Below are 13,366 nucleotides of genomic sequence, written 5' to 3' on the forward strand. Positions count from 1 at the left end.
AGAAGCTAATCTGCAGTCTGAAATTCCTGAAGGCTACTTGCTTCTTGCTTTGTGCATTTTGGACATCTAACAGCAGCTGGATTCCCAAAGGGCCCAGGGAAACACCTCCCAGGAAAATGCAGCCCCTCCACTGCCTGGCAGCAGCAAAGCACCGAGAGTCACTAAAGCCCACGAGACTCACAGCAGATGAAAAAGGAACCGGATTTCATGACTTACTGTCCAATACTTAATGAAATACTTGAAGACTGTTGCAGCAATATACAAGCAATACAACAAAGAATAGGCTAAGAACAGTAGAAAGAATTTGTAGTTAGAAAATCCAATGCAGTTATTCACCCTGGAGGACAAAAGCAAAGTTGAAATCAGGATTTGTGCAGCACACAGTGGTTGTAACACAATGAGCACGACCAGTTCTGGGGGGGTTTAAACCCCGTGATCACACAACCGAATTTGCCAACAAGCAGCTCCCCTTAGTGGCCAACAGGGAACAGACCTGAAGGCTCTGCTTTTCACTCAAGCCCTTCCTGTGGGCCAAGGAGAAGCACAGTCCAGATTTTTGGAATTGTTTTAAGGTTGCTACCACAGGTAAATGGGGCACAGAGGCAGGAACTCGTTCCTCCTGTCTGGGTCTTGTCTGCCAAGGCAATCAGATCTGGGACTTCTGTGCTGCTTTATTCATTTGCAGACCTCAGGAGCCACCTCACCACTGCCTGTTTGTTTACACACAGCCCAGTTAACCCCACCTTTGGTTAGAATTTGCCATGCACAGGACAACTCTAGAAAGGAACAAGGAGATGTACAAAAAAACCCCTAGTGGCTGTTTGTGTCAGAACTCAGGTTTGGAAAATCCTCTACAATTTTGATCACTGGGGAGGTTCAGGTAGGGAAATGTTTGTGTTGCTTCCAGTTTCTTAAATCTTCCTCTTTTTTTTCTTAAAAAAAAAGGAGGAGTTTAAGAAATTTAGTGGCAGCAATTCTCAAAAGTGTAAAGCTCAATTAATCCATGCACCTTTCTGCACAGACTGTCTAAAATGAGAGGCATATAGACGTGTGGCACAAGTATATATAAAAAGCCTTTTTTTTTCAGAAAAATTACTTTTAAAAAGGAAACTGAATGAGAGAGGAAAGATAGGGACTCACCTTCTCTCCTCCTCTTTCCTTCCCAGATCCTGGTGTGTGATTCAAAACCAGCCGTGTGCTGTGGGAAATAACGCTGAGCCTGCAAACAGTGAGTCCTTCTTGCAGAAGCTGAAGCGGTTCCTGAAGAAGAAACAAAGCTGGAATTGTGAACTGCCACACACTGAATTTCTCCTTTCCTCTCTGGCACACCTGGCAAGCCTTACAGCTGTGTCAGAAAACCGTCCCAACCCACCCAAACCAGCAGTGCAGGCTGAGCCCCTGGCTGCAGACAGACTCCCCCAGCGTTCCCGGCTGTCTGCGTCCCCTCCCGGAGCGCTGTCTCAGAGCAGCTGCAGGAGCAGAGATGATGGTTAGCCCACACCTTCTCTTTGCCCCGCTCTTCCAGACACACCCAGAAGATGCTCAAGGCTGACGCTGACCTTGCTGGGAAAGACAAATTTCCAATGGGCCTGACAGAGCTGTGGAAGCACCGAAGGTGAGGAGGGTCCCAGAGGAGTTTCCAGGCTTCTCCATTCCTTCACAGGCTCCTTGCTCCACCAAACACCAAAAGACACCCAACCCTGCCTGGCAAGGCTGAAAACCTCCCGATTCAAGTCAGACACTTCCAGCACAGTCACAGTCTCTGAGGCTCTCCTGGCCCCATTAAACTGTGCTGCTAGCGGGCTCTGAGCCCCCCAGATCAGTCCCTGCCTAGTCCTCCATTTCTCCCCCCACCTTCCTCCCAACATTTCAACTTCATATGGTAAATCTTCCTTTAAATTGTGCATTTCTCTTACCAGTTTCCATGGCCAAGCACCTCATTATTGGTGCCTTCTGAACAGGAGGAAAGAAAAGCTCCCATTTGTGCCTGGGCCAAGGCGAGCGCTCTGTGCACAGAAGGCTCTGTGTGCCCTCCTTCCCTTGGCAGGAATAACAACCTCAGCCACTTCAGGGAAGTGACTGCATTAGCAGGAGAGAAAGGGAAAAAAAAGGGAAGAAGAAAGCAGAAGCAACCAGTAACAACCAAAAAGTCTCAGGCGTGGCCTGGTGTATTTGCAGTGAGCCAGAGCACAGGCTGGAACAAAACCTGGAGAAGGCAAAGGGATCAGGACATGAGGAACTCAAAAGCTGCTGTGGATTCACTGGAGGTTTGATCTTCTCACTGGCAGTAAATCCATGACCCGGGCAAGGCTGGATGCCTCTGCTCTGCTGGCCTGACGTGCCACATCCAGTTGTTTCTTGGACACTTCCAGGGATGGTAACTATACCACTGCCCTGGGTGAGCCCTTCCAATGCCTGACCACCTTTTCAGTGAAAACAACTGGACATGTCATTTTTGTAAGACAATCAAACACACTCTAAAATACAGCTCTTTTATGCTACTTATTTATTTGTGAGATATAATTCACACTGCACTTCCAAAGTGTGTGCAGCTGCTCAGCTCTTAAATGCAGGGTTTGAGAATTAATGGTTCATATTTTTCTAGAAATAAATGCAACAGTTGCTATCTCCAAAAGAGCACTGTGCCTTTCAGCACACATTCTGCTTGCCAAAATTATTTTACACCTCTGAACAAGGCCTTCTATCTGCCCCCAACCTTGTCCCATTTTCCTATTTTTATTTTCTTTGCATTACTTTCTTCTCATTAATTTTCTCTCTTGCTTCATACACTTTCTTGAAGCATTCCCCTCCTTGTGTTCATACCCTTCCAATACTATTGATTCTAAATGGTGTTTGAATATTAACACTTTTCTTTTTCCTTTGGCCTGACTCCTGAATTGATTTTGATTCCCACAGCTCTGGGGGAGCTTTCTTTTAGGATGATGCCTAGTATAGCTGGAATTGTCAATGTTACCATGCACAATAGAGGGTTCAGTATCCCTTTGGCATACTGATTATCTGGAATTCAGTGTTGATTCTTCCCATTTTATAGGAATGTTATTAATTATAAATCTTACTTCTATAAGTAGACTTTATGAAATTGTACTCTGTTTTTTTACACCTGGAGTAATAAGTACTTGTTGGTAGAAGTGAAATTCATTACAGTGCTAGAATCATATTAAGCACCTTTAATGAGAAAGAAGTTAAGAACTTTAAGCAACTCTAAATAAGGTGTTATTTCACCTCCACAAGATGGGTGTTGTATTTCTTTTGCTGAGCTGCTTCTGTAAACTTTTCTAACCAAAAAAATAATGTGTTTTCATTCAGTACACTGACCTTGTTCTCAAGCCCTGGTTTGTTGTCTACACAGCTCCTGGAAAAAATAAGTATCTTTTAGGATTCTATTCACAAATCTCCTTTGTGGTGAGTTATTTCCATTCCCAGAGCTTCTATTTCTTCAACTGAGCTGCTTCTGTCATCTTTCCAGAGTGCCAGCTCCAGAGCAGGCATTGATTTGTCTGTCTCCAAGGAGATCTCTGCTTCCACAACTAAATCTGCAGAGAAATAGATATTTATTTTGTGGCAAGCTACTTTAAACAGTGTAAGTTCATAAAACTCCTCTGTTGGCTTTCTGTCTCTCTATCACGAGCTCTGTTCTCCTGGTTCAGTCACTCTGGGATAGAGGTTGTAACTACTACAGGAATATGGGCTCTTTTCACCCTGGGTGTCTCTCAGGGTTTGTGCAGTGCCTCGTACAGGTGTCAGTAATCTGGGATCACATAAATAAAGTGGAGAAAGAGAAGATCAGGACTGGAAACAAGACTGAAACATTAGCAGGAGGAAATAAAGCCAGTAGCATGGGAAAGTTATTAAAGAAGGAAGAGCAGCTAAAGTAAAATTTGCAAGGAGAATACTCATATCAAATATATGAAGCACCTTATTAGCCTGAAAAGTGTAGAAAAAATAACAATGACAAGGCTGAGATGATGCAGGGGTTGTGAAGTTTGACAATAAATATTTGCCAAGTGATTTGTATGTCTCCATTAGAGGCATTAGAGCTGTGAGATCCTGTGATACCACAGCACAGGGTTCTGTTATCCACATGCAGGATGTTCCGTGTTGTGTCCGAAGAGCTTGACTTGGTTGAAACACTGGATACATTTCATAGGGCTGAGAGCCTGTGCTGCACATTGGATCGACCCATAAAGCACCGTGTGTGCACACAAACACTGTGCATGAAGGCATCTCAGCAGTGCATGCGGAAAAATTGCAGAAACATTTGAAATCACTCAAAAGATGCTGCCATGGCGGCCAGCCTGTCTGTCCAGGCTACCCCAGACAGAGTCATGATTAGCCCGTTTTGCCTGGTCAAACTTCCATGCTGAGCAGAGCATAAGGGAGGAGGCGGATGTATGGAAGCCAGAAGCCCAGAATTCCTGTTTATCCCTCTGAACGATGCCACGGGGCGGCACTGTTCAGACCCAGCTCTGCCAAATGCAATTATGATGAAGAATTAGATTAGTGCCAGAGAAATGTCACCTCTGTCGTTTGAAGTGGATCCCGGTCAGGAGCAAAGTTGCGTATCAAAGCACAGACTAGAGAAATCCTGCCTCATTAAAAATCGACTTTAAGCCAATTGTCCTCTTCCTTTCTGTCTGTCTGTCTGTCTTTCTCCGCTGCAAATGAGCTTACAACTCTCCCTCAAGGCAAGAGCATCAGCAGTCAAGCTCTGGTAGCTTTGAAGAAATTTTTGTGTGATTAGAAATGCCACACAGAGTTACAGCCTTCTGACAGCTCTGCATGCCGATCACATGGGAGTATATAGGGCACCGGAAACGTCATCCATGGCATAGCTCTATCTTCCTAAATGGGTGTTTAATTAGGAACCATACTATTGCTGCATTATTCTGGCTCAGAGGAACTACGGCTGAGTTGTGTGGGGTGGAGGAAGCCTCTGAGGTAGCTCAGAATTTAACGCTGGGAAGGGTGGGGAATACAGGATTAGGTCTGTGCGGAGATGTACCAGCCCACGTGCCATCCACACATTCCCCTCCGGCCCCTGCTCCCTCATGGTGCTGCAGGCCAGGGCTTGTCTGCGCCCCAGGCAAGGAAACTGCAGCTGCTCAGTGGGGAACCCAAAATCCAGAGGAACTGTGTGCCAGCTCGAGCACCTTTTTCTGTCTGCAGTACTGTCGGTGTCCAGCTGCATGTGTACAAAGCATGGGAATGTGCAGAATGCCATGGTGGGTCTGAGGGCTGCCTCCCTCTGGGCTCCATGGAGGATGGCAAGCTCCCCACAGGGCACTGTGGCAGGTTGTGGCCTGCCCCTCTCAGACTGCCATGCTGGGGTCAGGGCAGCCCCTCTCTTGGCACCATGGCAGGGTTGAAGGCAGCCCTTCTCTGGGCACCACAGTGAGGCTGAGGGCTGCCCCTTTCTGGGTGCCATGGTGGGGCTGAGAGCTGCCCCTCTTTGGGGGCCATGGTGAGACTTAGGGCTGCACCTCTCTGGGTGCCGTGGTGGTGGCACTGCGGGCTGCCCCCTCAGGGGACCATGGTTGAGGACACCCCCTTTCGTGGCACCATGGGGAATGAGGGCAGCTCCTCTCAGGGTGCCATGGCGGGGCTGAGGGCTGCCCTTCTCAGGGTGCCATGGGGGATCTGAGGGCAGTCCCTACCAGAGCGGGGCTCAAGGCTGTCCATCTTGGGCCACCATGGTGGAGGGCAGCCCTTCTCACAGAATGCCAGGGGGAGCTCAGAGCAGCCCCTCTCTGCCCGCCACGACAGGTCTGAGGACAGCTCCTCTCGGGGTCCCGCCATGGCGGCTGTGAGGGCAACTGAGCTCAGCTTCCCGCCACGGCAGCCTGAGGGAGGCACACCCGCCCCGCCCCGCCCCTCCCGCGGGTCCGCCGCCGTCCCACAATCCCGTTCGCCCCGGCCCTCGCAAGATGGCGGTGCTGGGGGCACCGCGGGGCCTGGTGGCTGCCGCCTGCCGTAAGCGGCGGCTGCTGCTCGCCCTGCCCCTGCTGCGCCCGCCGCCCGCCGCCGCCGTCGTCGCCTGCTTCTCCGTGGGGACGGTGGGGAGCGGGCGGCGACGGGCCCGAGCTGCTCCGGGGGGCGAACAGGTGCGTGGGGGCGCCGGGGCGGGCAGGCGGTGAGGGGCTGAGGGGGCGCCAGGAGCTGAGAGGGTTTGAGGGGTGGTCGGTGAGGGGCTGAGAGGCGCCGGTGCCCGCAAAGCTGTTCCGCCGGCTCTGCGAGCACCGCCCGGTTCGTCCTTGCCGTGCCGGTATCAGCCCCTGCCGCCCCGGGGGACGCAGGGGGGACCGGGGGCTCCCGGAGGCCGGTCAGCCCTGCGGGGGCTCCCGTCCGGAGGGACCCGGGGGTGTCGTGTGGTCTCTTTGGGCACAAGCGTTAAACCCCTCAGTGTCTTTGAACATGATGTGTGGTGAGTGTATGTATAGAGAGTAACTTGTGCTGACAGCTAGTTCTGCCGCTTTGTGCGGAACGGGAGTTGGAGTTGGAGTGCTTTCTGTCAGCTATGGAAGGCTGTAATGTTTCAGTGAATTACTTTTTAATGTACTCAATACTTTACTTGCAATATCTCAAACTAAGTCCAGCTTTCAGTAGTTCATGTGCATTTTTCAAGGTGGCTGAAGGAAGTGTATCCCAAAGACTGAGGGAATGAACTTTCATAAACTCTCAGCTTGTAATTCTGTTTGATAATAAACTTTTTTATCCCCCCAGATCACTGCTGTTTATGAGTAACTTTTTTTTGTCACCCGCCTTGATTAGTTTTTCCTGACACGCAGAATTCTCTCAGGGACTGCAGTCAATTTTATTACTGGCTAGATGAGATGAGCAGGACTGAAAGGGTAAATTTTGGGGGGTTTTAATTTTGAAACTTGTGCAAGAGGCTGAGTGCTAAAGTCGATGCAGATCAAATATTTTACCCATGTATTTGCATACATTAAAATATACCTGAATACTCAGTATTGTTTGGTGTTCCTGGAGATGTATTTCAGCTGTTAGGGAACAAACAGCAATGTTATCATGGTGATGAATAGAAGTATTAATTATATTCCTGTTTTCCTTTTGAATGATTTTATTTTCATGTGAGAAATGCCAGTCCCTGCTGATCAGTTTTAATTGCCACGTGTCACTAAATGTGGATTTGGACTAGATTTTCTGAACTAGAAAGCTAATACCACGTCTGTGGAATATATATATGTGTGTTCATCTCTTTGACTTTTTAGTTTCTAGGCATTTTTGTGTTAGGAGGTGGTCAATGAATGCATTTTTTAATGGTCTGGTAATGAATTTTCACTTTTGCATCAAGCTCTATTTGACTGAAAACTAGAATTCATGAAATGAATGAGCATTTATTTTATTAAGCAAAAACTCAAGAGGCTCAAACTTAAATGTTCTGGACTTGCTGGTTATAATGCCCTTAAAATTTTAGGACATGATTTTTCAAACATTTAATTAAATTTGCTGATAGAGGAAGAAGTGTTGTCCTGAAATTTCAGTTTCCTCTTTTTTCTCCTTCCCATTTTTCAGTCAGTTCAAGAAACACTGTGCCTGCACTAGTGGAAGTGACTGTCAGAAGCTGGCTAGGCACTTCAGCAGGTTATATTCCAGAGTGATTAGCCATTGATGATTATAAATTAGGTAGTCCAGCAATTTAAAAAAATCTTCTGGGAGCAAATATGTGCATCCTGGTTTAGTTCAGTTATTTAATTATTTTTGCTATGCTCATACACTAATGAGGACTGTCGATATTTTTAATGGGCTCATTCTGGAAGCTGTTCTGTAGATTAAAAAATTTCAGAAACACCCGAGTTTGCATTTAAAACAACTTAATCTTGATTGCCATGGTCCATTTCACAGTCATGTGGGAATAAGGTGTGGTAAAAGCCCCCAGGCTCCTGCATGGTGGCACATCTTGGTGTTTAGATTGGAGTGTGGGGGAAAGCTCTTCTGTTTCCTTCATTGCTGGGTTCTAGGTGTCACATAGGGGTTAGCTTTTGCACTGGTTTGTTGAATGTAACCAAGGGCTGTAAATGTGAAATAAATGCTCATGATCCAGCCTCTTAGTCCCGCACAGCATGGGAGACTGGCAGGACACAACCAGGCTTTAATGGCATGTCTTCCCCAAAGTGTTCCTAACTAGTAGGGACTTTCCAGGAGGACACACCTACTGTGACGTGGTTGCACCAGTGCTCGTCAGTGCTGGGGTAAAACCCCATTTGGGAGTAAACTCCACAGCCGCAGTTCTGCTTTAACTGATGTAACTACACAAATAGCAGAGGTTTGTGGCAGCATAACTTGAGTCAGTCAAGAGCTGTGCCTGTTACACCTCAAGTTGGTGAACAGTACAGCCATAGCTTAACTCCTGAGAAAAAATGGGATTGAAGGAAGGAATAAGCTCTGATAAGATGACCACGAGAGCAAAGTTACCAACCATTCTTTTTGCAAAAGTTAATTTCAAAGGCTTGCATTTCATCCTGCTCTGCTTTGCATCCGTGTGGTACTTGGTCCCCCATCTTCATAGTTTCACATCCATTTTAAGGTTTTCTAAGCTTACAATTGTAAGCTTAATTGTGTTAGAATAGATACGTATTTTCTATGGCACTTAGTACCACAAGAGTCAAGTACAGTAGAGTTGTTTGGGTGTTATTGCATTACAGATTCAAATCTCTTTTTCCCCTCACACTTCTATTTTTCAGTAGTTTTGATTAGAGTCTTGCTTTTCTGAATACTAACTCATGTAACATTTGTATCCTGGAGAGGAAAACAGCTAAATTTATGGAGGGGAAAAACAGGTACCATAAATATTGTGGAACTGTCATCAGGCTTCATTTTTTGATATTGAGATCAGTTTGTATTTCCATAACCACAGCTCCTTCAGTTCACTCTCCTGTGGTTGGAGTAGGCAGGGGTTCATCATGTCAAAACTTGTGTTTGGAATTTAGGATCTCTGCTGAGTGGAGAACTGGCACGCTGGCTTGATAAACTTTCATGAGTAACTGAACAATTGCTTTGGGGTTTTTTTTTTTTTCTAGGAAGCTTGTGGGTTTGGGTTGGGTTTTTTTGTTTTGTTTTGTTTTGTTTTTTAGAAGCTTGTCTGTATCCAAAATAAAAGCAATGGCAAATTCTATCCAATCTAAATATGGAAATTAAATTAATCTAAAAATTAGTTAAATGAATTTAAATGAGCTAAACGGAAAGAAAATAGCATTTGACTGGAAGGGTTGATCAGCCTTTAACTAAGGATATTTATTTTGCTAGGAATCTTTTTAAGCAAAGAAATACACTGAGGAGTTTCTTTTAGGGAGAACTTTGGCAGTTGTAGAAAGCTGGGCTGTGTACATTATTGTAACTGTAACGGTACAAAATAGAGACTTTTTCCTTCCATTATCATGCCCTTCCAGCTGCCAGTGATAAAGAGCTTGTCCTTCTGCATAACTTAATAATATCCCTTGCTCTGGAAGGGGTTGCAAGAGAAGTTTCAGGTATTTTTTATTAAATTTATTTATATTTTACTTTGGTTTTTTTATTTATTTATTTTCACCTGAAGCCTGGTCTGTTCTTTAAAATTGCACTGATGTTTATTGTCCAGACATTTCATGTGTTTGTGTGCATTGCTAAATTCTCTTCTCTAGACTCTGAAGGTGCAGTTGGACACCTTGCTGCCCAGGAGCTGTTAATCAGCAGTCTCAGGCAGTCAGCAGTCCTCACTGGCAAATACCTGCTTTGTAATGGGGTATTTGAAATTCCTTGAATTTTCAAAATCCCTTTAGAAAGGGGGTATTGCTGCTGAGCAGAGCAGCAGTCCCATATGTCTGCCTATAAAAATGGACATCTAAAATTGCTGTGAGGAGGGATGCCCCATTCCTTTGCAGTGTCCAGCGCCAGGCTGGATGGGACTTGGAGCAGCCTGGTGTAGTGGAAGGTGTTCCTGCCCATGGCAGGGGTTGGCACTGGATGGGCTTTAAGGTCCTTTCCTTTGCTCTGTACACATCCACCCAAGTGTCCAGAGAAATTACACATTGGCCACTGTTAAATATGACTCCAGTTAAGTTTATATTGTTCACACTGGTGACAGTTTAGCCTATTTTTATACCAGAAAATTTTCACCTTTTTCTCTCATTTTCCTCCGTTCTTTCCTATTCATCATTTATTTTCTTGCCTTGTAAACTCGGCAGGATTAACTGTGGGACTTAAATGCTGCACAGGTACTTGAATCCCACCTTCAGTTATCTTTTCTGTTACAGATAGTTTAAAAAAAAATCCCCATGAGATGAGTGCTGCATGTCTGAAACACTACATATCATATTTCAGAGAGAAGCTTCTAAGTGTGGGTTTGACCTTGCACAAATGTGTTTAATCCCTGTTGTTTGTTTGCATTTGTAGTATTTAAACTACTACCCACAGTCATGACACTTCAGCAACATGACTTTTATGTGCAATCAGTACTAGACATCTGTTTCATCCTTTAGAGTTTATAGAATCGTATCCAAAAATACATTAAAAGAACATAATGGTGCAGAGTCAGGCATTCAGGAGTTATGAAACGCCGGAATTCAAGTTCCCTGCATTATTTCTTGAATTCTGAAATAAGCAGGACTTGCTCCTGGTTCTTTAAAGTAATAACCTGCTTCTTTTATGTTTTGTGATTAGATTCAAGTATGGCTTTTCTTTGTAGTCTTAAAGCTCTTGGGAGCCCTAGTGAGGGAAAGTGGAGTCCTATGTCTTCCTGCAGCATGTTTGGAGAATGGCAGGGAAAGCTTCAGCCCATATCATTTGGGCAATTTTGCTGTCAATAATGTGATGGTCAGAGGAATTATCAGTGAAGTAAGCTGTTCACCTTGTTTAACTGTTTGTTTCTTTGCTCAGATTTGTTTTTTAGCAGGGGCTTGAGAGAGGATTGAGTCTTCCAGGCTCAAGACTGAAAATAAGAACAAGTTTTTCTGTGTATCTTGTGCAAAACCTTTAAATCTTTTTGCTGTCTTAACCCCATGACAGTTCATAGCTTCAGTCGAGAGATCAGGCTATCTATCTAATGCAGTAATTGAGACCAAATCTGCTGGTGTTTCAGTAGAAGTTGTTTCTGTGATCTTGCCTGCCTCATATTTCAGTCAGAAGTGAGCTCTGAGAACTTTGAGGTCAAAAGAGATGAATTTTTAAGAAAATGTTTTTATGACGTCCTGTGGGTACACTGCAGAAAACAGTAATTAGCTACTTCCCGATAACTGGTGAAGCATCGTAATTTTTCCATTATATTTTCTGTTTATGACACTCTCATCATTCCTGTGGAGAGTGTCTTGCTTTAGCTGGAATCCTCTGTGCTGACACAAAGCTGTCGAGTCATGAGTGCATCTACAAGGAAGTGCTTTAGAAATGCAACTCCTTTGTTTAACCCAGGTGTTGGAAGTATCAGGATGGTTCACTGAGGCCAGTTAGCTCTACTAAATGCAAAATCTATAATTATGATGTTCTCTCTTTCTCTATAATGTCATATAATGGAAATGTTTGGAATAGCAGGTCCATGTGATGACTTGTGGAGAAATGGTTTTAATTTTCTTTGAAATGACTCATGAAATTATTACTTGGGATATGTGTCTTAGGAGCAAAAGGATGTTTAAGGCAAGGTATAAAATATATGATGGTGCTGCTGTTTGTCAAGGTTAAAATTACCCTTTTTTATGGTCAAGTTCTTTTTTTTTTTTTCCCTTTTTTTGCTGTTTGTCCTTTGCCGTGGGCTGGTGAGCAGCTCTTTGGCTCTTTTCACTCTTGGTGGTGATTGTTGTAGAGTGTGAGGTGTATGGGTAATATTGTAACAGAGCAGTGAAAGATTGAGTATTGCATGTGTCAGAGCTGATGTGGCACCATCACTGCTGACCAGGAGAGGTCCCTGTGTTTTGCCATGGGGAAGCACTGCCAGCCAGTCCATCTGAGGAAAAGAAATGGTCCTTAGAAACTTAGGAATATGGATTGCTTTGCAGGGTAACGTGTAGAGCGTGGTACAGTTGGTGCCAGCTGTGTATTACAGGTTAAGGTGCATGGAGGGATCTGTGAATATTGCATATATTGTGTCCTGATAACCTAAAACTTGTTGCCAGCCCTGCTCTGCTTCCTCAAAGTCCCAGTGCTTCCCAGGCAAAAGCTGTAGCTTTGATTTGCCTTCTGGAGACAAGCATGGCATGAGCTGAGCTAAGAGGAATTGGGAATGGCAGAACCTATAAGCATAAAAATAACATTTCATGATGAAAAACAGGACAAAAGACTATTTGAAAGAATTCAGAAGACAACCTGGGAGAAAATTAAAATGAGAGGAAAGGGAAAACTGGGCTTTTGTTGTACAGAAGAAACAAAGTCTGATGAGAGTGGGGATTCAGGGAAGGGAAAGGTTCATTGTCACTGAGCATTTCTGATGTGTGAATGTAATTTATTTTACAGCTGCTCCCCACCAATTTTCTTTTTCTGTGGTCACTTGTTAAAAAACAAAGCCATCTGCCTTCTTTTCATGTTCTGCTTGTTTACATAAACTAGATGAATATTCTCTGAATGTGAAGTGCATGTTCTGCATGACTCTGTTTTCATTTCTCTCTTTTTTTTTTCCCCTCCTGTTCTATTCTGTAGATTCCACCAATCTGCAGGCAAAGATCATGGCACAGTCTGGGAGGGAATTATTCAAGGCCATTATTGGAGCATTCAGAGGTTGGTATAAATTGTTGTTCTTCCAACTTGCAGGTCAGAAAACACTTAAGCCCTGGAACATCTTTCTGTTTAGACTGCTGTTACTTTTTTTTTTTTTTTTTAATTTCACTAGTCACAATTCTGGAGTTAAATGGCAACTTATGTTTCTGCCCCTAGAATTCTTTTGGAATCTCTGCAAACTAATGATAATACAATAACTTCAAAAAAGAGTTCTTAAAAGTGTAGTATTTGTGTGGTCATTTGTTAGGGACAGGAAATACCCAGGTAAGGAATAGCCAGGTAGGAAACTGTGAGTTTTCCTTCAATATGTAGGGCTTTATTCCTTCAAAATTCTGCTTAGGTTGTAGAATAGTTTCATCATTGGGTGCCAGCATGTCAGGCTCTTACTCCTATGAGGTCTGCTTGCCTTAAACCAGTGCAAACATAGGGAACATGCAATTTTTCCTGTTCCTGGAATAATATGACAGATTTCTGAGTAACACACTTGTTTGAATGAAGCTAAGAAATGTATTTGTCTTGCTTTTCTTTTTTGTTTTTAATTATAAAATAATAACCACTCATAACTGACTTAAGTAGCTAAAATCTTTTGAGGGTCATTGTGACTTCAAAGCATGAAATCTACTTAGATTGGTTTTTCTATAATGTTTTT

The 13,366-nt window shown here is 44.2% G+C and overlaps 1 protein-coding gene and 1 long non-coding RNA gene across 2 annotated transcripts in view; one reads left to right on the forward strand and one right to left on the reverse strand.

The window, feature by feature from the left end:
• Positions 1–212: 212 nt before the first annotated feature.
• On the reverse strand, positions 213–2,280 carry LOC125333483. The gene is made up of 3 exons (XR_007206875.1): positions 1,917–2,280; positions 1,141–1,260; positions 213–337 (listed from the first exon to the last, which is right to left on the reverse strand). It is a non-coding gene; the product is annotated as an uncharacterized LOC125333483 (long non-coding RNA).
• Positions 2,281–5,935: 3,655 nt separating this feature from the next.
• ABCB7 (ATP binding cassette subfamily B member 7) overlaps positions 5,936–13,366 on the forward strand; it is a 36,172-nt gene continuing 28,741 nt past the window's right edge. Inside the window, exons 1-2 of the mRNA XM_048319097.1 lie at positions 5,936–6,122; positions 12,640–12,717. Coding sequence (XP_048175054.1) covers positions 5,946–6,122; positions 12,640–12,717 — 255 coding nt within the window. The 5' untranslated portion in view covers positions 5,936–5,945. The remainder of the gene's footprint in view (positions 6,123–12,639; positions 12,718–13,366) is intronic.

This window comes from Corvus hawaiiensis, chromosome 14 (genome assembly GCF_020740725.1).
Source record: "Corvus hawaiiensis isolate bCorHaw1 chromosome 14, bCorHaw1.pri.cur, whole genome shotgun sequence".
Lineage (NCBI taxonomy): Eukaryota > Metazoa > Chordata > Aves > Passeriformes > Corvidae > Corvus > Corvus hawaiiensis.